We start from the raw sequence: 23920 nt of genomic DNA on the forward strand, positions 1-23920 counted from the left end.
TTTCCTTTCTTCCCCTCTCATATTGGCGTCAGTAAAATAAACAAAAATCAATGTCAGAAACTGACAACCACCACGCCGTCCCATAGGCCACCAATGCTGGGGCGGCTGCACACACTTCTTGGCTATGATTCACATCCCCTGCTACACGTATGACACATCCACAGTTACACTCGGTTCCAGGACTCCTCATCTCCCAAATGGTGCCTTCTGTTCCCATTCTGGGCTTCTATGAAAAGATCCAACAAAAGACGGACCCCGAGCAAGGCCCGGTTTCATTTTTTCAGGCTTTTTGTCATTGAGAAAAGGCAGCTGGCACCTCGGCGAAATTAAGCGAGAATGGCTGGAAAATACATTTATTTCAGCAGATCTTCGCTGACAGAAGTGCAATTTGTTCTGCTAATTATAAATTCACAAAAACCCAAATGAGAAAATTAAGTGACAGATTAAGGTGGCTGACATGGACAGGCTTTTTTTTTTTTTCTTTCCTCCTGCCTCCCTCTCCAGAGAGATTTCTGCCTGTCTGAGTTAGGGAACATTGCATTCTTAAATGGTGACGCTCGCAGCGCTCTGAAAATGGTGGCACTGTGCATCCTTTGCATTTTTATAGGCCTACTTTGCATTCCGGATTTAAGTGGGTCAAGTGAAGAGTAACTTAAAGTCCAACTGAAATTAACTTGCATATGTTACTTGTCTGCTACAGCACACATATCCGCTCTGTGCACCACATGCTCTCCTTTGAGGAATTCATAGTTTGACTTACTTTTGGCTTAATCTGACAAAACACCTTTTCTTATTTCAACACAGCCGATCAGTGACATCGTCAGTGTTTGGTCATAGGCAGATGTCACACCGAGGCAGACTCTGGCCTGCTACACAACACGAGAGCGATGGACTGAATGTCTTGTTCTGCACCTTGATGAACGAGCAGCTAAACAAACATTCACCGTGGGAAAAAAAGGTGCATTTCCACTGTCAGCTTGTGGGCTACACAGCTGATTCGCTGCAGAACACCGGACATTTTAAATGCGTCCATTGGTAATTAATTGACGAGTTGATCCAAAGAACATTCATTGTCATCTACTTTGATAACCGCTGAATCATCTCAGTTCTTTATCATTCATTATCATAAAATGGTAAATGTATAGTTGATCAAGCATTAGTTAATTGTTATTTCACTGTTACCAAACAGCGAAATGCTTTATTAAGCAAATGTTCACTGTAAATGAAACTGAGCTGAAGAGTTTATCTATACACATGTTTTGGTACCATGGTAGTACTTACTGTGTTTATAAAACATGTCATTGTTCATTAACAGTTACGTAATTATTAATTAAAAAGTAATTAACTTTGCATGACCATTTATGACTGACGGTTATTTTAAGGCCTTACTATTTTTACACAGAGATGTCAAACCTTTTAAGTTCCAGCTTCTCAAATGTGCAATTTGTTGCTATTCTTTGTTACCTATGATAAAATAATCTTCTGATTAACCGATAATGACAATAATAGTTTGTTGCATCCCTACTGCAAATTTCACCTCTGGTCCTTAGGTGGTGGTCTTTACTTGCTGTCTACACATGACTTGTAGGGCTACAGTGTGTTTACTTGTTTTGCTAGTCTTTGCAGGTACTCAGCCTGCCAATCAAACACAGACATAGACACGCCCTTTCAGCTGGCTGACATAAAAAGGAGCATTTCCGATATTTCCCCAGACCTTTTTTTTTTTTTCCTTCCTTTTTAATAACAATAAACTATCAACAATACATTTTAAAAACACATTGACATATTTTTTTTTCTGCTAGAAAAGGGGATGACTAGATGTGATTTCAGTTGGACTTTAACCAAAAAAATCCAAACAAGCGCTTCAAAGATTTAAAAAACCAAGCAGCATTTTCAACACGTTTCCTTAATATCATTGGAAAGATATCTAAAAAGATGATCGCTCATGAAACAATCCGATCAAACATGATAGATTAAGAAATAGTTGAGACATCAAAGCCCGAATCCAGCAGCTGTGCGTCCCAATCAGTGTCAAAGTTTACACCCATTGGCAATGTCAGACCACTCAAATGGCATTTTAATTTCAAGTCAACTCCAATGAGGTTTATTTAAATGACCAAGTCATCACTTGCCAGACGGCAATGTGGTTGCTGTTGTCGTGGTGTAATTGTGAAAGAGACAGCCTCAGATAATGCTCATTGATTGAAACCCATTGATTCTAATCCTCACTGAGTTACTCGCTGCCCCTTGGAGTGAGGCAAATATACTGTATCTTTATGGTCTCAGCTCTTATCATCCAATATATTGTGATTGATTACAAAATAAAATAGCTTTTAGCCCTGGAACCCTCTTTTCAAGCTCTCCTTCGGTGGTGCACACTGTTTCGATTCACATTGTCTGAATCTCAAAGTCAGAAATTGGACCAAATCTAAAATGGCCTCCTTCATATTACCACCAACCAGCCTTAATTTCCTCATAAGCACATTATATGAACCTGACATCATGTTTATTTGATGACAATAACATAGTTTGGTCAATATAGTGCATTAAGTGCAAAGCAATCAGAACAAATAAAATCGATAAGGGATAGAGAATCTGCGAATGCTTGTATAAAAATAGGTGTTACATTGATTAAAATATCAGTATTACACAACATAATTAATACTTCAAATATCATTTATGAATTTTTGTTTTGATAACATTTCAATTCTACATATTAAGAATGAATACCCATATTCATTTTTAATATAATAATCTCCTTTATGAGAGCTCATCAAAGGCTAACTCGCCTTCCAATTCCAAAAAGTGCAGAAAGCATACAAAGACACTTTTTTTTTTTTTTTTTTTTTTTTTTTGTTCATCTTCTTCAAATGACGCAGTCTTTGTTGGACATTTGGGGGTGTGCCACTTCCAAAAAAAGCCACTTTTACAATGCAGAGCTACAGTAAATGAAACTACAAACATAAGCCTTTCCAGAGGATCATGGAGTATGATGACACAGGTAATATTGATGTAGAATCAAAAGTTTTGAAAAGACATGGCAGATTATATCAATAAATACTTACTTACAGACTACAGCAGAAAATAGTCCTACACAGTTTTGATGATCTGCTGTACAGTGTTTTTGTCCAGGAGTGATTTTTTTGTTTTTTTTTTATATAAACATTTCTTTTCTGATTCACAATATACCTTATGTATGGTTATATTCCTGAAAATGAAAGTTGGGTAAGATTTACCTGTACACTTACATTTTTGTGTGTTATTCGATCTTCACCATAGAAAAATAGATTTTGCATCATCAGTTAAGTAGAGCAATTTTTGTTCATCCGAGTTTTCAGAAAGCTGTATCCATTCCTGTAAATGTCATGTTTCAGAAAGAAGAATAAGATTGTTCGGCACACCCCGTTTTGAGACTCCTTTTGCTTTTGTTTGTGTCGTGCCAAGGCACCCTATAAACTGAGCCACCGTTGCAAGGAGGGTCAGGAGAGAAAACGCTTCATTACATTAATGACTCTGTTGCTCAGAACTGGCTAAAGGTGGTCTGTTTCTCAAGAACTTCGAGGTAATCGGGCTCAGACTGAAGTTTAGCTTTAAGCTCCAAATACTCATTCCTGTTGGGCTCAACATAAACAGTACTGGGTGCTGTGCCGTAGAGCACTGTTTCTCTTATCCTCTCCGGGTGCAAGAACTGACGTCTGACATCAAAATTCGGGCCGTACGAGTACGACACGGGCCCTGTGTACTTGTACTCTAAATTAGCACCTGCTGGGATGGATGCCATGGACTGATGGGGCTGCTTATCGGGCTCGAGGATGCCTCTGAAGAAGTGGTCAGCGTCCTGGACAGGGGAGGGGTTGTCACGCGGCTCGATGGTGCTGACACTGTATGCAGGGCTCCTCATCGTACTGCTATCCCTCTCGTCATCTGGGGCGCTCCTGTACGTGACCTTGAGCTCGTGGAGGTCACGGTAATCCTCCACTGTGTTTCCCTCTCGTGACCTGTAAATGGGGTTTTTGCACATGTGGCCCATGGGGTGGGGGATATACTCGTAGACGTGACCGGCTGGGGCTTTAACTTTGGGGCCAGAGCGGTTGCTGTACAGGCTGTACTGCAGGTTGAAAGAGCTGACGTCTGAGTTGTTGGTGCTCGTGCGGTCACTCTGGGACTTTTTGCGCTTTTTCATCACCACAACAAACAGCCCCGCGGCCACAAAGACAGACATGATGAAAACAAGCAGGAGGCTGAGGATGAGGACGGAGAGGGGCACGGTGCTGCTGGGGGTGTTGAACTTCCGCGGGGCGTCTGTGGTGACGACCCTGTCGTCCATGGGCTCCTCCGTGAGGGTGGTCGGAGAGACGGAGGCGTCAGAATAGTCAGGGCAGAGCAGCTCCGACTCAATCGAGCGCACGTCCATCCCCGTGTGGCGTCTGGGCGTCTGGCACACTACCTCGTTAACCACAGTGCCTGCGCTGAGTTGCTCGAGCCATATCTTCATCCCTACTATGTCGCAGGAGCAGTCCCAGGGGTTTTCAAACAGATCTATCTGCACCAGCAGCTTCAGCTGATCCAAAACACCACTCACAGGCAGGTTTTGGAAGTAGTTGTTGCGCAGATTAAGCCTAGACAGGGAGAGGCTGGAAAAGATGCCCACAGGTAAGGTTTTCAGGAGGTTATTGTTGAGGAAAAGCAGCTGGAGATTAGGGAGGTAGCGGAACGTGCCCGCATCAACCTCCTTGATTTTGTTGTACTCTAAATAGAGGTACTGCAAGTTCTGCAAACCATAAAACATCTCTCCTGTAAGCCTGTCCATGAGATTACCATTCAAATACAGCCTACGCAGGTTGGTTAAATCCCCAAAAGCGCGGTCGTGGATCAGACTTATTCTGTTGTTTCCCAAGTGAAGCAAATCCAATCCAGTGGCATCGACAAAATCTGATCTCCGCACCACAGGGATGTAATTTCCAGTGAGATACATCTTTTTAGGATTGTATGGCTTGGGTTTCAGATCAGAAATGCTTTCAATCTTTCTCTCTTGACAGTTGACATTTAACCCGATTTCAGATATCTGCAGATTGCACGTGCAGTCAGTGGGACAGTCCAAAGGCACAGGAGATTTGGTCTGAAAAGCAATGATGGGGCCATAGTTGTAAGGGTTAGCGCCTGGAAACCGGGAAGTGGGCTTTAACCTAGTTCTGTTAAATTGCCGTGTGCCCTTAGTAGGCCTGGAGGAGGACCTAAAAACAGCTGAGGAGGTGGCGGAGGCTGTCACAGCAGCAGGTGTGGTCTGGTAATATCCATTAGTGCTGCTGGGGGCGGCGGGCCTGACTGTGTCTTCCAGGGGTCTTCTCGGGCAGAGTTCCTGCTTGGACACCTCATCCAGGTCCCTCCCGTGGAGCCTGAACGGCGTCTCGCACACCACCTCTCCCACCAGAGCCGTGTAGGCTATACTCTCCAGCCAGGCCTTCAGAGCGATGAGCTCGCAGGAGCAATTCCACGGATTCTCCTCGAGTTGTAATTCCACAACTTTGTCCATGTGCTCCAGGAGGCCGATGTAGGGGAACATTTTTAACCGGTTCCCCCTCAGGTCCAAGTGCGTGAGGGGAACATTCCGGAAGATATTCGGGGGCATGGCGGAGAGCAGGTTGTCGTTCAAAATCATCACCGTCAGTTGGTGTAGCTTGCTCAAGGCGTTGGGCTCTATATTGGTGATGTAATTATAATCAATCTGTAGGTATTCCAAACTCTCCAGTCCTGCGAAGGTGTCATCCCTCAGAACTTCGATCTTGTTGTTATTCAGGTGCAACCTTTTTAATCCCTGGAGTCCATTGAAGGCACCCGACTCTATCTCGGAGATATCATTGTTCCCCAAGTGCAGGATGGTCACCCCGGTGTAGTTGATGAAATCATTGACTGACAGCTTCTTCAGGAGGTTCCCCGTCAGCAGGAGGTGGTACATGGAGAAATGGACCGGGCTGACCTCCGTCAGTCTGATGATCCCCCGGTTCTCGCAGCTCACCGTCAGGATCCCTTCCTTCTCCTCGCACGTGCACAGGTTTCGACAGATCTCCCCATAATTGTCATACATCTCGACCAGCCTCAGAGATGATGCAATCAGAAGGATTATTTTTAGGATCCAGATATGCATTTTTCCTGGGAGAGGGTGCCCCAGCTCACTCAAGTGCGGTGCCAGTATGAGGTGTCATCTAAGGAGGAGAACAGAAGGGGGGGGGGGAAAAAAAAAGGGACGGGGTCTGTTTTATACTGCATGGAAAACACATGTGTGACACAAAAAGCATGCCCTGAAAGAGACAGACGACCCCCGCTACACCACCACCACCCCCGCTGAACAAGCATTAGACATTCACAGCAAACACACACACACACACACACACACACACACACACACACACACACACACACACAGGCAAAGACAAGTAGGCCTATTAATGTTTGTTCATTATGCAGATGTGTTGTGTCGGCATCGGTTCGGTTTGGAGGCTGTCAGGAAACAAGCGACCGGGATGAATATTTGATGACTGCATACTTGAGCGATAATGTATAATCAAGTTGATAACACAACTACCCGCCGGTGGATGGCCACTGCGCATTTTTGATAGCTCGCCTGAATTCCAATCCATCTTGGAGAGGGGGGGTGGAGGGAGGGGGGGGGGAAGAAAGAAAGAAAAGAAAACCCTTTCCATCGCCATCCACCGTGTGCAGACTGATAGATCTGGTCGTTTACTAATTCGATCCCTTGAGCATTTCAACGCACAACAGCAGCAGCAACAACAACCAAAAAAAAAACCCACCCTCGCTGTTAAGACATCTCGAGCGACATCGCTTCTTTGGATTTGACGGACGAGGTGACACCTCTCTCAGTCTTCAGCCAAACTAACATTTAAGAACGAGAGAAAGAAAGAAAGAAAGAAAAAAAAAAAAAAAACTCCCATCGCCTTGAAAAGATTTTCTCACTCACCCCGCATACCCGACGACTTGGGGAAACTGCCGGATCCCTCTCCTCCGCCTCGGTCCGAACAACATGAGGACTGTTGTGTTGTCGGGGAGAGAGGAGGGGGGGGGAGGAGGAGGAGGAGGAGGAGGAGGTGGGGGGGACCGCGATCAGAAACGATCCTGGGTGCGCAATAAAGCCCGATCTCACGGACGGATCGGCTGAGGGGAGCAGTCGGCGCTCGTCTTAGAATCCGGCCTGCGTTGGAAAATGCGAGAGGCAGCCTATGCGCGGCGACAGTCGCAGCCCTTCTTCTGCCCACGGGCGAAAAAAAGAAATGAGAGGAGTTGATCAGAGGCGAATGAGCGAGCGGCGTTGATCTCATGGCGGATCTCTGATCGAAACTGCATTTTGACTGGAGGGTGGGGGGGTAAATAAATCTGTAATCAAGTATTCTGTATGGCATCTGCTATATAGAAGGTTACAGATTCTCTCTCTCCAGCTCTCTCTCGCTCTCTCCCTCTCTTTCTCGCTCTCCGCCACAGACGCGTGCACAATCACACACACACACACACACACACACACACACACACACACACATACACACACAATCACACAAACACACACACAGACACACACGTTCGCTCTGTGTGCGCTTCTCGAAAAGAACCACAAAAAAGCCTACACATCCAGTCAGCAGATCTGCCACCCCCACCCCAGAAATACTAATTATCAGTAATAATAATGATAATAATGTTAATAATAATAATGATGGTGGTGGTGATGATGGTGCGCCAAGGACGCGCCGTCTCGTTCCTCTTTACATTCGAGTTTATTCGCAATAACCTCAAGACGTGTCCCCCCTTCCCTCCCTCCCTCCCTCCCTCGCTTCTGGGTATAATAAAGATAACTTGTGAAGCCCTGGCTGTGCAGAGGTGTTTCTTATTTTTGGGGAGCGTAAAATAAAAAATAAAATAAAAAAATAACGTGCAGGCTGCTCCGTTGCGCGTTGCTGGCGTGCAAGCAGCCGCAGACACCTCGCTTTTTGAAGGAGGAATAAGGCGTCTTTTTAAAAAAAAAAGAAGAAATCCGGATCAACTTCAAGCAACAGAGGCAGAGATTTCAGCACCACGGACAGATCCCCTCCACCACCACCACCACCACATCCACCAACCCCCCCCCCTCCAAAAAAAAAATGTTAAAGCCTCAGCAGTAAAAAGAGAGAGAGAGAGAAGAGGGAGAGAGGGGAATAAAAGCATTGTCCTCTTACCGTTCTGATCCCGGTGAACGCCAAAGCATCCCGAAAAAAAAGAAAAGAAAAAAAATCACGGCTGTGCCCCCCCTCTTTCTTTTTTTTTTCCTCCTCCAACCTCGGTGGAAAAAACACGGGATTTCGTGATTTCACCGTCCGCCCTTCCCGTTTCAGTACCAAAAAAAAAAGAGAGAGAGAGCGAGAGAGAGATACAGAAAGAGAGAGAGGTTGTCAAAAAAGGTGGAGAGGGAGGAAAAGGATAAATAATAAGAAGGAAAAAAAAGAGAAAAAAAAAAGAATCCTTAAAAGTCAGGTCGCGGCGTTTAGCTCCATAAAGCGGGCAGCGGAGAAGGCGCGCACGCAGTCTTCATTCAGGCCGGTAACGTGACAGCCAGCGCGGCGGGTCCTGCGTTCCTCCAGCGGCGGCTGCGATCGGCGGCATCGTCTCGGAAAAAGAGCCAGAACCAAAGTTCGAACATGGTGGAGGACGGGGGGCGAGGGAAGAGTCGGTAATCCCACATCAGACGAGACCCGCCGCGTTCATCTCAACTGTGACTCTCATCCCGTGCGCACTGGCGGGAGCAGGAGGGAGAAGAGGAGAGGAGGCACGGGTTCCCCTCCTCGTCTGCCGCCAGTGGTGCGGCGTGTGCCAGTTTATGTATAGATCTGCCCAAGGTCTCTTTATTTCAGTCGCCAGATCGTCCAGAAAAAAAAAAAAAGGAAAAAGAAAAGATAGGTAGAAAGAAATCGAGCGGAGATCAGCGTCCTCCAGGAGAATCCGGAAAAGCCGCTTCTCTCCGGCCGCACGATATCCTCTGTGCACGCACGGGCTTTATCTTCCCCGCCGACGTTTCAACTAGTGGAACTTGATCTCGGCTTGGTGCAAAGCAGCGCATCCCCTACAGCGACGGACATATTATGAAACAATTACCGTCGCCGTGGCGGGGCGGGAATCACGCGTAAAAATGCATAAATCCCCCAATCTCAGGACTGTCACAGCGCGGAAATGAAAAGCAATTTAATGCGCGCAATACTCTTTAAGGGGGTATGGTAATGTAAGAGGAGGAGGAGGAGGAGGGGGAGGAGAGAGGGGTGGGTGGGTGGAGGGAGGGGAGGGAGATGGGAGGATGGAAGAAGACCCGTAGAGGGCAGCACAATGATGAAAAAGGCATCTTGGCAAAGGCGTTTGCATTTTCCAGGCTGCACTTTGGAAGTCAGTGTATTTTCAACTCAGCGGCAACAAGCATTTGATTTGTCACTCACAGCCTCGGCTATTTTTTCCTCCCATCTCGTTTCACAAGTCACTGTGAGCATCGTCTTGTTTTTCCCTCTTTTCCTCTCTTTCTTTTAATATTATAATGCCATCAGACTTTAGATCCTTCCCTCCATGAGCCCTCCTTTTTTTCCCTTTTTTTTTTTTTTTTTTGTTTTCCTCTGAGAGAGAAGTCGGAAAAGCTGATACTGGCCCTACAACTCATCCTGGATTCATCGCGTCTCATCATTATTCAGCTCTGGGAAGAGATCCCTTTGTGATTGCAGAACGCCTGAATACATTTAGTTATTAGCGGCACGTTGTTTGGCACGCCATCTTGTCGGTGGAGGTGTCGCTTTAGCCCCAAAACAAAGGAATCTTTTCATTCGCACCCTGCTAGAATTGACAGGTTTCAGTCTGTATCCGCTTATAATGCCGCGTCTCCCTCGTGAAAACAACCTTCGAAGGGGGCACGGCGTAGTTTTTTGGGAGGATTTAAACTCAGAATTTGAATGTCTGCAATGTCAATGAGGTAATAACACAAACCTCTTTTCCATATCGGAGTAAACAAGCTGTTCCCCCGGAAGAAGGAAAGGTGAAGGTCGGGTTCGGGGAGGTGGCGGGGTCCGCCGAATGCAAACAAAGTGTAAAATGGTGCTGTCCTTTAAGGTCAAATTGTCTATTCAGCCGTGAAAACAAACAGTTAAGAACAAAACAATCTTTCTGCTCCGTTCGGAATCCCAGAACTGCGTAGCGCACCTTTAATCTACGCTAAACTCATCAGAGTTGGGTATTAAAGTTGCACCGGGTGAACAAGGTCAAGCAAACACTCGTTCGTACACCTCGAATCTCTTTATTGACGCTTCCCGAACCTCGGCAGGACTAAGCCTATAGTCCCCGGAAGAAAAAAAAAAACACACACATTTACAAGCGATCTGCATTGAAAGCAAAATGAATGTACTGTAGGATTAGGATTAATCCCGTTTTGCACCAAATACTCGGGGCCTCCTAATGCCGCAGCGTCGTCACCAAATCGTGGCTTATTTGCCCCCTTGTTGAAAGAGCGAATCGAGTCAAAGCCACAGCTGCCCTCTTCGCCTCTTGCTTGTGGGACGAGAGGAAAAAAAAACAAGAAAAAAAAAAACTTTAGAAGCACTTAACTAAAGCCCCGAACAGAAAATCGAATTAAATCTAGCATATGGTGGGCCGCCATGTCCAAAGAGATTTCCCACTTAGTCGGCATTGTGTGGTAATAAGTCAACTCTTATGCTCTCTTTTAGCATGCGAGGAGCGACAATAAGCGGATGTGGCATCCATGCCGCCTTACTGAAATTAGCCGTGGAGATGCATTGAATTATCTTAAAGTCTCGAGCTCTGTAATCGTATTAACAGTGGTCTATCCTGTGGGGGATGGACCAATCGGTATCTCCGGAGCCCCGGCTGGAATACAGAGATGGAGCAGCTAATGCAGCAGGGTGTGCGCTCCCTCCCTCTGGAAGTGGGGACTGTGGCTGGCCTCCCCTGAGAGGCATCGCGGCATCAAAGAGAAGAGTGGAGCTGTCCTAAATCTGTTTTTTTTTTTTCTTTTTTCTTTTGCCTTAAACGACTTTGTGTACCGCCGATGGCGCAGGGAGATACCCTTGATAAAGTAGGGCCTGGGTGATGGCGGCGGCTGGTGTGACTGTACCGAGTTTTATAGATATAACTTTGTTGGATCAGAGTTCGACTCGAGTCCGAAAGGAATCCATGCGGGTCCATTCAATTTTTTTAAAAAAGGATGCAGCGCGAGTCTCTGCATCAAAAAAAGGGCTAATGGGTTCAGAGAAACATGGAAGCCATTATCATAGATCAGCTGCATAAAACGCGCGGCATTATAATCAGGTCCGGGACAAACGACGAAGTAATTAATGCAAATGAAAGTTCACGCTATAGCGGGTCCAACATGTGTCTTTCGCACGAACCCGGCTTGATGTTTTTGACCATTTTTTCCCCTCTTAAAAGCTCATCAACATTAGCATAATAGCTATTAAGTCATGCAAATCATACTGTACCTGAGTTAAGGTCAAAAAGTTACAAACGCACCCGATGTTCAAAGTCACATTAGCTTTATTAGCAGCACTTCATTTTCATGGGACGCTAATCAGACATAATAAACTGTACTTTGTATCAAATTAGAGAAACTTCAGATTAATATGCTCTTTGTTAGGCAGTAATACACACACTGACACCCTCATTAGACGCCATGTAATGCTGTGATTGAATAGATTAATGGAATTGTCATCATGCTCCACAAGACTGTATGTCGACATTCCAGTTGCAGTTCGCTAAGCTACAACCACACACAACACAAAAATCATAAAATCTTATTATAAAGTCATTAGAATAAAAAAAATAATATTTAAAGATACATGTTCTAAGAAAGCAACACTCCATTTTGAGATGCTAAAGCTAATTTATGCTGTTATTAAAACGATTCATGGAATTGACTGTATGATGAAGCTACAAACACAGACACACAAAACAACTATAAAATCTAAAGGATATATAATAAAGTCACAAAAGCAAAGAGAATAATAAATACTATTTATGTACAATGTGTACAATTATAAAGAAACCCCATATAATGCCATATTAGGCCCAACTTGTACTATCTTTAGAGAGTATTTTGCTAAATACTATTCCAGTATTAGTTTAAAGAACGTCCATGCAGGAAGTCATTAAGTTACAAAAAAAAGTTAGAAAAGACATCTTAAGAGGCTTTAAGAGAAATGTAACGCCATATCCACAACATCCAGACAAAACACTGAGAGCTCAGGGTATGAAATACAAGTAAAATAAAGTGTTGATTTTGTGTTATATTTGGCATAAACTCGCTGGCTAACCTGGCTTGGTTTGGCACTGTTGGCACAGCAAGCGCCGGTGTGACCGTGCCAGACGAGCACTATGAATCAGAGCAAAGGTTGAGTCCAGGTGCTGCATTAACACGATGTGCTTTCCAGGAATCAAGACAGAACTGTATTCTCCAGCTAATGTGCTCTGAAATGAATGGGAAAAAATAAAGTTTTTCAAATCTGGTTTGTACACCATGCATACAAGCTTTCATCAACACATAACCACTTAAGTCTCAATATGCTGATGTTAAATTAGCGGTGATCCAAGTTGGGAGTTGTGGACTCGGTTGCCTTTGATACCGCAGGATTTTAAAAAAGCCTCCTGGTAGATGAGCCAGCAGCAGTGGGCAGGGAAAATAAGGAAATGTGTCTAAAGGAAAACATCTCAGCAGGGATGTACAATACAGCAGCGCACCGTGGCTTGCTTTTGTAATTTATTTGACAATGGTATATTTAGAACACTTCTTCCAGAAATGATATTTAATTTGACAGTTCTGCTTGATGAGCATTATGGGGCTTAGTGTTGGTTTGAACAAGTGGATCAACATGCCTTCAGTAGGCACGGTTTCTTCTGCTCAGTCTTTAGCCACTTATTAGTCTTGTTAGACATGGAACCTGATTTTCAATTATGTTAGCAGTAGGTGGTACCATTGTTTCAGTAAGTGTGGTAAAAAAAAAAGTACCTAAAAGTCATACCTGTGTGCAAGTAAAACATTACTTTTGTAATTGAAAAAAACACATGATCATCACAACGTGTTGCTTGGTGCTTGGTGTTTTCTTTTTCTGGTTGCTAATGCTGTGGTTAGGTTTAAGGAAAGCAATAGTTTCTAGCTTAAAACACAAAAACTCTTGATGCCTCTCATAAACATGTAACACACACATGACATCACGCATTTTGTGGAAATATAGCAATACTGTATGTGACAAATCTGAACGAATTTAGTTTAGATTTGATTAACTTTATTGTCCACCAGTGGAAATTTTCCTTTGGCCTGTCTCAAAGTGCAACAAAAGAGCATGACGGTAGACATATCATTAAAAAGAAAAACATGCAAATGTAGAATATACACTTTGCGGAAACCTTGAGTGCACACACATTCTGACTCTTGTCAACACACTCATTAAAATACAGGTCATTCTAAGTCAATTCATATCACAGGAAGGTGCGGTGCAATGTGAAAATCATTCCCCAGGCAGAAATATGTTTTTTTCTTGTCATGTGTTTCTCCTCGACCATCTCGTGACCCCTGGAAATTAACTTGCGACCCCCTTGGGTGTCGATAACCCCAGGTTGAAGCCCAATGATGCACTTGATCTGCAAAGTCATCAAATGAATGCAGTGGATTACAAAGTGCAATATTTGTCTCCAGAATATGGTGAAAGTATAAACTAGCAGAAAACTGAACCACTTAGCACTAAGTACTTAGTAAATGTATTTCCATCAGTTCAATTACACTGTATGTGCTATATTACTGAACTTTACTGTATATTTATGATAGCAGCATTAAAGCTATACTCCAAAGGCCTTAGCCACTACAACTATTTTACTAAATGTTGCATCTGAATCTTCAAATTTGGAGCCATCATCATGCAGGATGGGTACTGAATTTTTTTTTTGACCGTGCGCCATAACAAGAGGCCAATCCTTTTGTCAGCCGAGAGCCTGACATGCATTGTGCTATGATTAACTTGGGGAGGTCTCATCTGGCTTGTGTGTCCAGAGGCCAATTGGTGCTGCTAGCAATTTCCGTCACAACCCGGTAGGTCTAGAAACAGGTCGCCGGGGCCAGGATCCATTCAAAATGCTGATAATATGGAATTAGAAAACAATTTTTAGTTTGACAGCACAATCCAACTGGCACATCTTCGGCGGTGATAACAAGAATTACAGAGCATTTCTCTGGGAGAAATTGCTTTACATAAACAATGACTAAACCCTGGAAGCCCTGTTTGGCCTTGTAATGGAATGAAGCCTAATGAGACAACCAAGGATGGATAGGACGAGGGAAGTGAAAGCGTTCTGCTGCTCTGTGCCGGTGTCACTCCACCAATCATGCCTCTAAATTGATTCGGCCCCTCGCAGTGCCATATTTAATGCAACTGCCATAAAGGCAAATACAATAAACCTTTATTAGCTGTATTTCATTTTGACAACTATATTTGGCAAAAACAAATAAATACAAACACCAATAAATTACGACTAAGAATCTCTCTGGAGCGACACCACGGCCAGTCCTCGAACACGCTCAGATTGCACCAAAGCTTGACGCGTTTTCCATTCACCACAGCGGAAAGAGCAGCTGATAGTAGTTACAGATAATTAGAGGCTGAACCGAGTGGAGCTCTATCATTAAAATTCACTGAACAAAGTGAGGAGAAACTTTTTTTTTTAATTTCCCAAGCGTAACAGAGAAGAGAAGAGGTTCTTCTGGATGGGCACGCATTGTCTAGGCGTCACAGCTGAGAAGAAAACTGGGAGAGGCGACCAACAGTCTCCGAGCAGCCTCCGGAACCGCACAGAGCACCCGCCAGAATAAAATGTGAGTCGTCAGTCAAATCTGCTCAACTTTGGCTAAAATGTTGGACACAAATAGTGTGGTGGATTATAGGGTAGCCATACGCTGTATATGTGATCATCATGAAATGTGTTTATTCCTTATCCGTCATGTCCGTCAACGACTTGGAGACGTTTCCTCTTGCTCCATCGTCAACACATACTTTACCTTTGACCTAAATTAGATCATTTTTTACTTCAGCTCGCTCTGTTTAGCCTTCTGCCTTTTGCCCATACTACCTCTGGGTTTTCTGGCAACGTCTCCATTAGCATGTTACCCTGTAGCTCTGTGCACAGCTTGTGTGCGTAGAAGTCTACTATGATGTCTACCTCAAACTCTTTGACTCCCTAAAAATATGTTGGAACTCACACCAAACAATCTCTCCATAAAATGTACACACTTTTTAATGGATCCAAAAAGTGTTATCAGCAGCACAACCTTTTATCCTGTAGCAGAATGCAACTTTAGTCAAAAATTATGACCATAATAAATCTAGGTATGTGCAATATAAGAGAAAATTAAGATTTCCTGTGTAACAAAATGTTGTTGGTGACACATCTGAGATATTGAGCTCCGAGATAGAGGACAGCCAGGTGTTAGCATTGTGTAGTAAGCTTTTCTAGTCACTGGTCAACTGAAAACTGCACCCTGATGCACCTCTGTGACCTGAGGTAACTGTTGCTTTCACGTAATGAAGTCGGAAAGAATCGTCAAACATCAAACATCTTGCCCTCTGATCCAATCTATGCTGGCCTATCTCGTCGATGCAGTAACGAAACCGTTTCACCGGATCTCCACATTTCCAGCTTCTTGTCCCACCGCGACTCTCGATTTCCGCCGCGTCTGCCACGATGCTACCTGCCGACGGCGCGGCCTCTAATCAAAAGCACCTGAGCCGAAGCCTGCGCATTCATCACAGCTCTGGATGATGTAGAGCTCTGGCGTGAGTTCCCCCCCCGCCGAAGAGCGGGCGCGCAGCTGCTCTGACAGCCGTGATTGATGGTCAAAGCACGACGAGGGGTTGCACAGGGAGCCCCTCTCTTTGTTTTTCCGCCGCGACTTGGCTCGAGCCGGCGCGAGCGAGGCAATTTAAAAATGTTGAATCGGTAACATGCAGACTTAACCAGGGGCTTTAATGAAACGAGCTGCTGACAACGCGATAAGTGCATCCTCACTGTATCAGCGAGTGGATGGGATTGACTTATTAGCTCCCTGCGCCGAGGAACAAAAGCAGTGAACCATAACCAAGTCAAGTCCATTTATTTGACTGTAGTCAGCGAGCATGAAGGCTTTTAAGGTTATGAGAGCACTTTAGGGCTTGATGCACCGGCAACAAAGTGTGCTTTTGTAAGTTTAACGGACTAGTCCGTCTGTTCATCATCCTGTCAAGAAATCAATCATCAGCAACCTAAATCCATATCAGTGCTCTCAAGACGGTTGGCTCATTATATAGTGAAATGGTGGATACAAGGAGCATGATTTGTATAAAAAGAGCCCCCAATCTACTCTATAACACATCGCAGTGGTGCTCTGCTCTGAAACTACCTTCAGGCCAGGCCATTTGTAACATGTTACAGTGACAAACAAGGCGAGAAAGGAAATACCTCCACTGCCAGTGTAAGTAAATGGCTAGGATATGGATAAAATATGAATCACAGCAAAGTAAAGGTACCATGCTGTGCGGGGAGAACGCTCTCTATCTCGGCCAGGCAGTGATGTTCCAATGTGGGCAGAGCATATTTTCAGATAGCGGGCTCCAGAATCGTAAATGTACACAAACTCCAAAAGGGCTCCGAGGCAGATTTTTGGCAAACCGGTATCCGACACATCTGCACATCCAGCTGCTGTGCGAGATATGTTTTCGCTTGCTTTTACGGGATGTTATGTGGGGCCACAGAACGGCGTCAGAGAAGGGCGAGACACCAGCGGGTAACGGGCTCTGAAAAGGTCTAACGCACCAGAAAAGTGCAACGGGACAAAGAAGTCCCCCGTGTCGTGCTGGAACTATTTCTTGGTCCAGGAAGAAAGTCTGCACATTCTGGAAATTCGACGGTGTGAGCACATCACACCCTGTAAAACCACAGCGAGGCTGATCAGCTGCTGCGTGTACCTTCATGTTCCCTGAAGCGGCATCAATTTTCTCTTTGTATTCATGCTAGAAAGTGTATCAGCATATCTCTGCCTGTGCCCCCTGTAGTTTTCGCGAAGAGAGCGGGATCTCCATTGACTGATGAGATGAAATAAATAAAATCTGTTGAATTAAACTGAATAAACAAACTGACCCTAAAGGACAACACAGTGTCAAACTGTTTAACTTTGTTTATATGTGGCGGACCCTGCCACCTTTCTAGCTTCAAAAAAGTGTTCTTTGGATCTTATTTTCCTCCTGAGAACAGCTTCCACTGATGGGAAAAAAAAAAAAAAAAAATCAATATCCCTCTGTTTGTATCATGAACTCATTAATGTTGTAAATATTAAAATTCTTCTACAGATGAAACTTAACAATATATATACAACGTGATTATTCAAATTAAAGTGAAATCTTGTGTCTGTTGGCTTCAGACATGAGTTCCGTCTTGTAGTAATCATCTGGCTGCATAGAGTGAATGGATAGGTATATGGTATAGTGTTCTGTGAAAACTAACGTAACAGGAACTCAGTTATGTGTGTGAGGCATCTTCTGAGTATATGTGCTCTGGCAATAGGTCGATGTATGACGCACAAGATAGGTACATATATAAGACACAACGTGAGCTGAGGCGTCATCCTGAGACGGATGTGGAGATGCTGGGAATGCTGTTGTTTTGAGCGAGACAGCGTGAATGGTTCAGTTATGAGCGTTGTTTTTTTCGAGGATGAGAAGAGACCGCCTCTCTCTTGCTAATGCATGACTGTAAAGGACTTCAAGAGAAGAAATACTGTGTCAAACTGATGCTCATTTTCAGGTTCCCAATTTCATTCTGGGTTAACACTATCGATGCAAACAGCGGAGCAGCTGTGCTAAATTAATTCTTCCAAACTAGCCACTAGGCATTCAATTGTGCAAATATGTGACCTGGTGACATAGTCTGATGTCACAAAGTCACAGAATTAAAGGCGGGACTTCTGACGAGGCGTTTTGGGAGTAGTGTTTCGTGCGGGAGAAAGGAGAGTCTGAAAGCACACACTGACTTTGGTAAACTTTCAAGACCTTTTGACAAGTATGAGAGCCTAAAACGCTTAAGAAAAAAAAAATGAAAAAAGCAATGCTAGGTCTCCTTTTGAAATAACTTTCATGAAAGGCACCTGCTGTATCCGTTCCCTACAATCCTCTCCATCACGCGCTACCTTTGAAGAGCTTCCACAAAGTCTCAAGCAAGCACCCGTATCTTCATGGAAGTCCTCCAGGGTAGAAAACATCAACGGGTGAAGGGAGCTCATGGATGCAGGGCGAAGAACCTGGTGGTTCTTTTTTTTTTTTTCTTGTTTGTTTTATTTTTTACGATGGGATACCACTTTTCTGACTCACCCGCCATTCTTTGCAAAAGTTTCTCTCGATCTCAGGTTTGGTTTTGAACGTCACTGCTCTTTTTGTACGTGGAACTTTTTGTATGTGACCGATCGAGAAAGAAGGGGCGAGAAGATGAACTGAAAAAAAGACTCGGACCTGAGAAGTTTTGTGTTTTGGGGCAAATTTCATCGATACACATTGTGTGCTGCGCAACGCTAATATAAGATTTATATATTTATATATATATATATATATATATATATATATATATATATATATATATATATATATATATATATATATATATATTTATATATTTTTTTTTTTTTTTTTTTTTTTCAGGCTAATCATGACTTCACTTTCTTCCATTTCAAATTAAGAATCACTACTGGATTTTAATCTTTGAGCGAACAAGCGAGGGAAAGAGGGGGCGAGGCTTGCCAAGCCAATTAGGCAGGCAATAATGGATTTGCAAGTCACTGGAGGAACAATTTGCCCTCTATTTAAATAGTCAAGATAATTACAGTATATTCAAAAAATACGAATGAGAATATCAGCATGTATAAATCAATTCAGCTAGCCCGCTTCCTTTTATACGTCTCGATTCAGAAGTCAGATGAAGTGACGGAGGAGGCTCTGTGGTGTTTCCTCCAGCGGGGAGACAGCAGAGAGGAAACTGTTGGCTCCAACCTCCTGACACTAACTCAAAAACAATATTTCCCAGCAATTAGCAATGCTCAGATGCTCCTGTATTCGATATAGCAGCTAGACATCAACAACAAAAGCATTTTTTTCTTTCTTTTTTTCTTTTTTTTTTTTTTTGTTCTAATCCAAAGAAGCTTCAGGTGCCAAAATCCATTCGTCTCATGCTTTGATGATTAAACAGCTTGATGTTCCGTCAAATGCCATCTTTGTCAGTCATTCTACCTTCAGGTTAGACCTCTCGAGCCACATTAAAAGGTTTCTCGTTGCGCGCGATCCTCCCCCTTCCTCTGTTTTTAATTCACCCGTGTGCAGACACAGTGTGAAGTACCGGAGGCTCGGCGGCGGCTAGTGAAGGTTGAAAGATTGTGCAGTGGCTGGGCAGGGCCTGACAGTCTGGGCACTGGATCAGTCAGTGGATTTGGGGACTGGCGGCTGGTGGCTAAAGCTATCCCCTAGGTGCACTGACAGAGCAACTTGCTTCATACTGGAACCGAGCTTGTGTGTGTGTGTGTGTGTGTGTGTGTGTGTCAGTCTGTCTATGTATCTCGAATCAGGATTTGTCTAGCCCCTGGTGGACTCCCTGATGGCCCAGATGGAGAGCCCAAACAAGCCGAGGACTCCCGTGGCCTAGAAAAATAGATTTTACACAGTCAGTGCGACAGTGACGCGATGACATGAATTGTCCCAGTGTTTATCTTGTTTATAATAAATATATATTTCATGCATTTGCAGTTTTTTAGCATTTGCATCTGGGTCCGTGCAGTTCTACCATACATCACAGTAAATTTCTGCAGACCTTGCATATGTTGCAGCTTCACATTTCTTATGGTTTCGGATGTTGTGACAGTGCTGCGCCTATGGTCTGGTGAGGTTAAGGCACAAAAAACATTAGCTTTGGCATCGGGAAAGATTGTGTTTTGGCTTGAAATACCTGTTTTGGTCACCACAGCTGGAAACAGTCCAGTGGTCATGCGTGCAAACGTTGAAACACAGCCTTGAACAGTAGTCACTGGCTTCATAGCTAGCTTAACTCGACCACCGTTCCCTCCATCCCACAGCATGGCAGTGAGGTTGTAAACTTTAAGTGAATATGATAGGAAACGTTCTGTAGAAATGATAATATGGTACACAGACCTGACAACATTTTATGTATTATATATTTATTGCATGCGTGTTTTTTTTTTTTTTATCATAACCATTTTATTGTGTTTTTTTTTTTAAGTTGTAGTTAAATAGTTAGATATACTTTTGTTAATAGCTATTCAAGCTTTTTATAAGTTAATAATAAGTTCATAATCATAAGTTTAGAATGCTTTGTAAATGGTTAATAAACACTGTGTATTTCATTTAATTTTTTGGGATTATAATTTTAACATTGCTGCAGATTTTGCAATCAAACAACTGCTAAATACAATTTCTAAATATAAACTTTGAAATGACCATTATTAATGAGGTGATTACTAAATGTTACCATGTTTCTTTTCTCACCACAACTGCCGGAGTTTCCACACACACCAGACACAAGTCTCTCCTGCTGTATTGACAGTAAACTTGAGAACAAGATGGTCTTTTCTTTTTCAAATATTGCTCCATGACTGACATGTTTGCTCACTAAGATTCACCCGTTTTTGACACTTCTCCAACTCCAACTTTTACTCCATGTGTCATTTTACTGTTGAATAAATTCTGTTTCCTTTAATTTTTTATAAACTCGCCTGCAACAACCAACAAATAGAGCAAAATAAAAGTGCAGTAGAACTTCATACTTAACATGCAGCATCACATTCATTAACTCTCCCAAATTTGACAATTATTTTTGATGCTAGATGCCTGCATTTTTAAAGCACTCAAATGAAATTGTGTCTCTCATTCACACGCGGATGGCAGCGAGCTACCATGCAAGGTGCTGGCCCGACCATCTGGAGCTATTTCAGGGTCGGCCTCCTTGCAGAGGACACTTCAACATGTGGACCGGCCTAGCTCCCGGGCCACAGCTGGGTTTGTTTTTTCGTGTGTTGTTTTTGTTGGCTTATTTTTAGGAAACGTTTGGAATGGTGAAGTGACTACCTGGAGACTTGTTGTTTTTTTTTTTTTTTGTAAGGCTGCCACGTGAGCAGCATAGACTCCAGGACATCACAGGCCCAAACAAGAATGAGCCCTATGAAATAAATTACCAAAAAATAAGATCACATGCAAAGATGAGCTTTATACATGCTGGCAGAGGATTTATATTCATTTTATATTTAACCTAGTTATTTGCCTCCCCCTGTTTCCAGCCTATGTACTAAGCTAACCTGATTTCCCTTTACTTCAGCTTTATGTTAATAGATGATGATATCAGTGTCAGCCTTCTCACTTCTGCAACAAAACAATTAGGCAAAACATGGAACTAATCCTACAGACTGATTATTTTATGAATAGAAAGAAACAAACAATAAGGCCCGTATAGAAAATATGTAACTACAGAGCCAGTCCTTCTGGAGGAATAAACATCTGTAGTCACATTTGAATGAATTGGAGCCATTTATCGACGGGAGGGGAGCTCGGAGATTACGTTCTGATTTTGGAGATTAAAAAGTAGCTCTGTCTTGACTCCCGTTTATCGACCTGACTGCGGCAGGGATCCAGGGATGGCGACCGCCGTTGTTACTTTACAACAGGAGGGGGGGAATAGAAGAGAGGAAACTGTCTTTGATGGGTGCCGAGTTGAGGGAGAGGTCGACCAGAATTTAAAAACACAGCCATGGCAACCTTGGGTTTGTTACAGCGAATGCACGGGGAAGTTATTTGGCTGTTTTGGGCTAATAAACACATGGTGGTAAATCACAATTGGGAAAAAAAAAAAATAAAAAATAAAAATTGCCGATTAAATCTGATACACAAAATCAGGCACAAAAGCTCATAACCTTGGTAATGTTTTAAGTGCTCTTAACAACAAATCCAGTGTTGTTCACTAACTTTCCTTGCCCGGAAGTAGCGACACGCAACCAAATGAAATTTCTTTCACGACCTCTGGGTTTGAACATTGCCAGAAACAGTCAGGAAAATGGAAAATAATGACAACAAAGCAAAATAACGAGCAGATGGCAACAACGACTGCTTTGTAGCTTTGTACTGGGCAAACCTGTATGCCCACACTGATGTATTCAATTAGCAAATACAGAATCAATGAACAGAGCGACAGACATGAGGAATACCTCTGCTGTGCAGCTGTGGCTCCGCAGCCCTTTGAAATCCACATCCTGTCAGCTCGGAGTCGGTTCCCCAGCAGAGAATATAAATATCAATTGAATCGTTGCCTTTTTTGTTAAGTAAATGCGAGCGCCGTAAATGACAGCAGACTCAGCCAACCTGCCAGAAAAATAAATAAAAACAGTAAGGAATCTTCAAGCCCGATCATCCTTATATACGAGAATCCTCCGCTCTCCAGCAACAGTTTGTTTGACAAATATGATGAATTATTAATAAAGCACTGTCAAGATATATAACTGTGTGTCTCCGATATACACTTCAGCAAACAACGACTTAAATTTAGACTAGTGTTTTTGATGGTAACATCCGTTTCAGGGGGGGTTGAAAAAATAGTGTTGTGGGATTTATTTATTTATTTTTTTTGTGAGAGATGCCGCGACGTTCTCTTTCTTTGCGATTGTGAGGGTCACCATCATCATTTTTTTTCCTTCCTGAGAGAGACCATTAGCATAAAATTACTCTCCCCTTCCCTTTCATGCCTCCACAGTCTCACTTCGCGAGAGTGACTCTTCATGAAACCAAAAGGAGAAATGTGCCTCATAAGTCAACGTCAACTCCGATCATTCAGGGGAGGATCTAAAGGGAGATTGCGGTTCATGTCGGGCGTTTTGAACGTCATGTTATTTGACATGTGGAGGGGAAACAGAGCAAGAGACGGGGGGGGGGGGGGGGACCCAACCAAAACAATGCTGATAAAAAAGTTGTGCATTATTTATAGCACAAAGTCTGCAGGAACCTCATTCGAAACGGAAATTTGTTGTCATGAAGGAAGCTTTTTTTTTTTTTTTTTTTTCTATGATGGGCGCAATATTAAAGGTCACCCGGAAGTGATCGCATACCATTGGATGGATACAAACTAACTGCTTTGCTCTCCATATTTTAACAGTGAAGCAATTAAAGTCATGGGGGAAAAAAAAAAAAAAAAAAAAAAAAAAAAATTTTAGGAATAAAGACTAAAAGATTAAAACCACACCATTATTATTAACACATAACCTCATCTTATTTTCTTTAGGGTCATGGAGGCTTTTAATTATGTCACAGCAGTTTGGCTGTACGTTTTCAGATCCCTTACTTACTTACTTAAAAGTGCAACATGTGAGAATTTCACACGTTTGTACAATAAAACTGACCCCCCCCCATGTCCTGTCAAAGTCATGTGATGGATTCCATCCTGCGGGAATGTCTATCTCTGTTACAGATAAGAAATAAGAGAGAGAGGTGCAGTCAAGCTGCACGGCCAGGCCCAAGCCAGGGGTGTCTCGGGGTAATAGCTGGCATGTGCTTATATCAAAGCACAGAAGTGACTGTTTTTAAGTATATTATAATGTTCCGTGCTGTAGGGTTTTTGTTTTATCGCATGGTTTCATTGTCACATATTGGTTTGTCTGCACTTGTCACTGCTTGATGTCCAAGCTCCCCCTTCCTCACTTGATTGCCTGATTACCTGCACCTGGAGAGCTGCTTGATTGTTACAGGCACTGGCAACCACCAATTGGGTTTCTTAGAGAAGCGTGAGGGACCAACGGCGTTGCTCGACGGGTGGGACCAACCACCTGGCCCGAAAAGGTTAAGAT

General features: G+C 43.3%; 1 protein-coding gene across 3 annotated transcripts; it reads right to left on the bottom strand.

The window, feature by feature from the left end:
- Window positions 1-339: 339 nt before the first annotated feature.
- LOC119014936 (SLIT and NTRK-like protein 5) lies at window positions 340-9218 on the bottom strand. 3 transcript variants are annotated; one of them, XM_037090386.1, is made up of 2 exons: window positions 8220-9218; window positions 340-6203 (listed from the first exon to the last, which is right to left on the bottom strand). In XM_037090386.1, the coding sequence occupies exon 2, from the start codon at window positions 6143-6145 to the stop codon at window positions 3521-3523; it is 2625 nt and encodes an 874-aa protein (XP_036946281.1). In that variant the 5' UTR covers window positions 6146-6203; window positions 8220-9218; the 3' UTR covers window positions 340-3520. The 3 variants fall into 3 exon arrangements, with proteins under 3 accessions (XP_036946281.1, XP_036946282.1, XP_036946283.1); XM_037090387.1 differs by lacking the exon at window positions 8220-9218 and adding an exon at window positions 6977-7399; XM_037090388.1 differs by lacking the exon at window positions 8220-9218 and adding an exon at window positions 6810-6954.
- Between the last annotated feature and the right edge of the window lie 14702 nt (window positions 9219-23920).

This window comes from Acanthopagrus latus, chromosome 24, assembly GCF_904848185.1.
Source record: "Acanthopagrus latus isolate v.2019 chromosome 24, fAcaLat1.1, whole genome shotgun sequence".
Taxonomy (NCBI): domain Eukaryota; kingdom Metazoa; phylum Chordata; class Actinopteri; order Spariformes; family Sparidae; genus Acanthopagrus; species Acanthopagrus latus.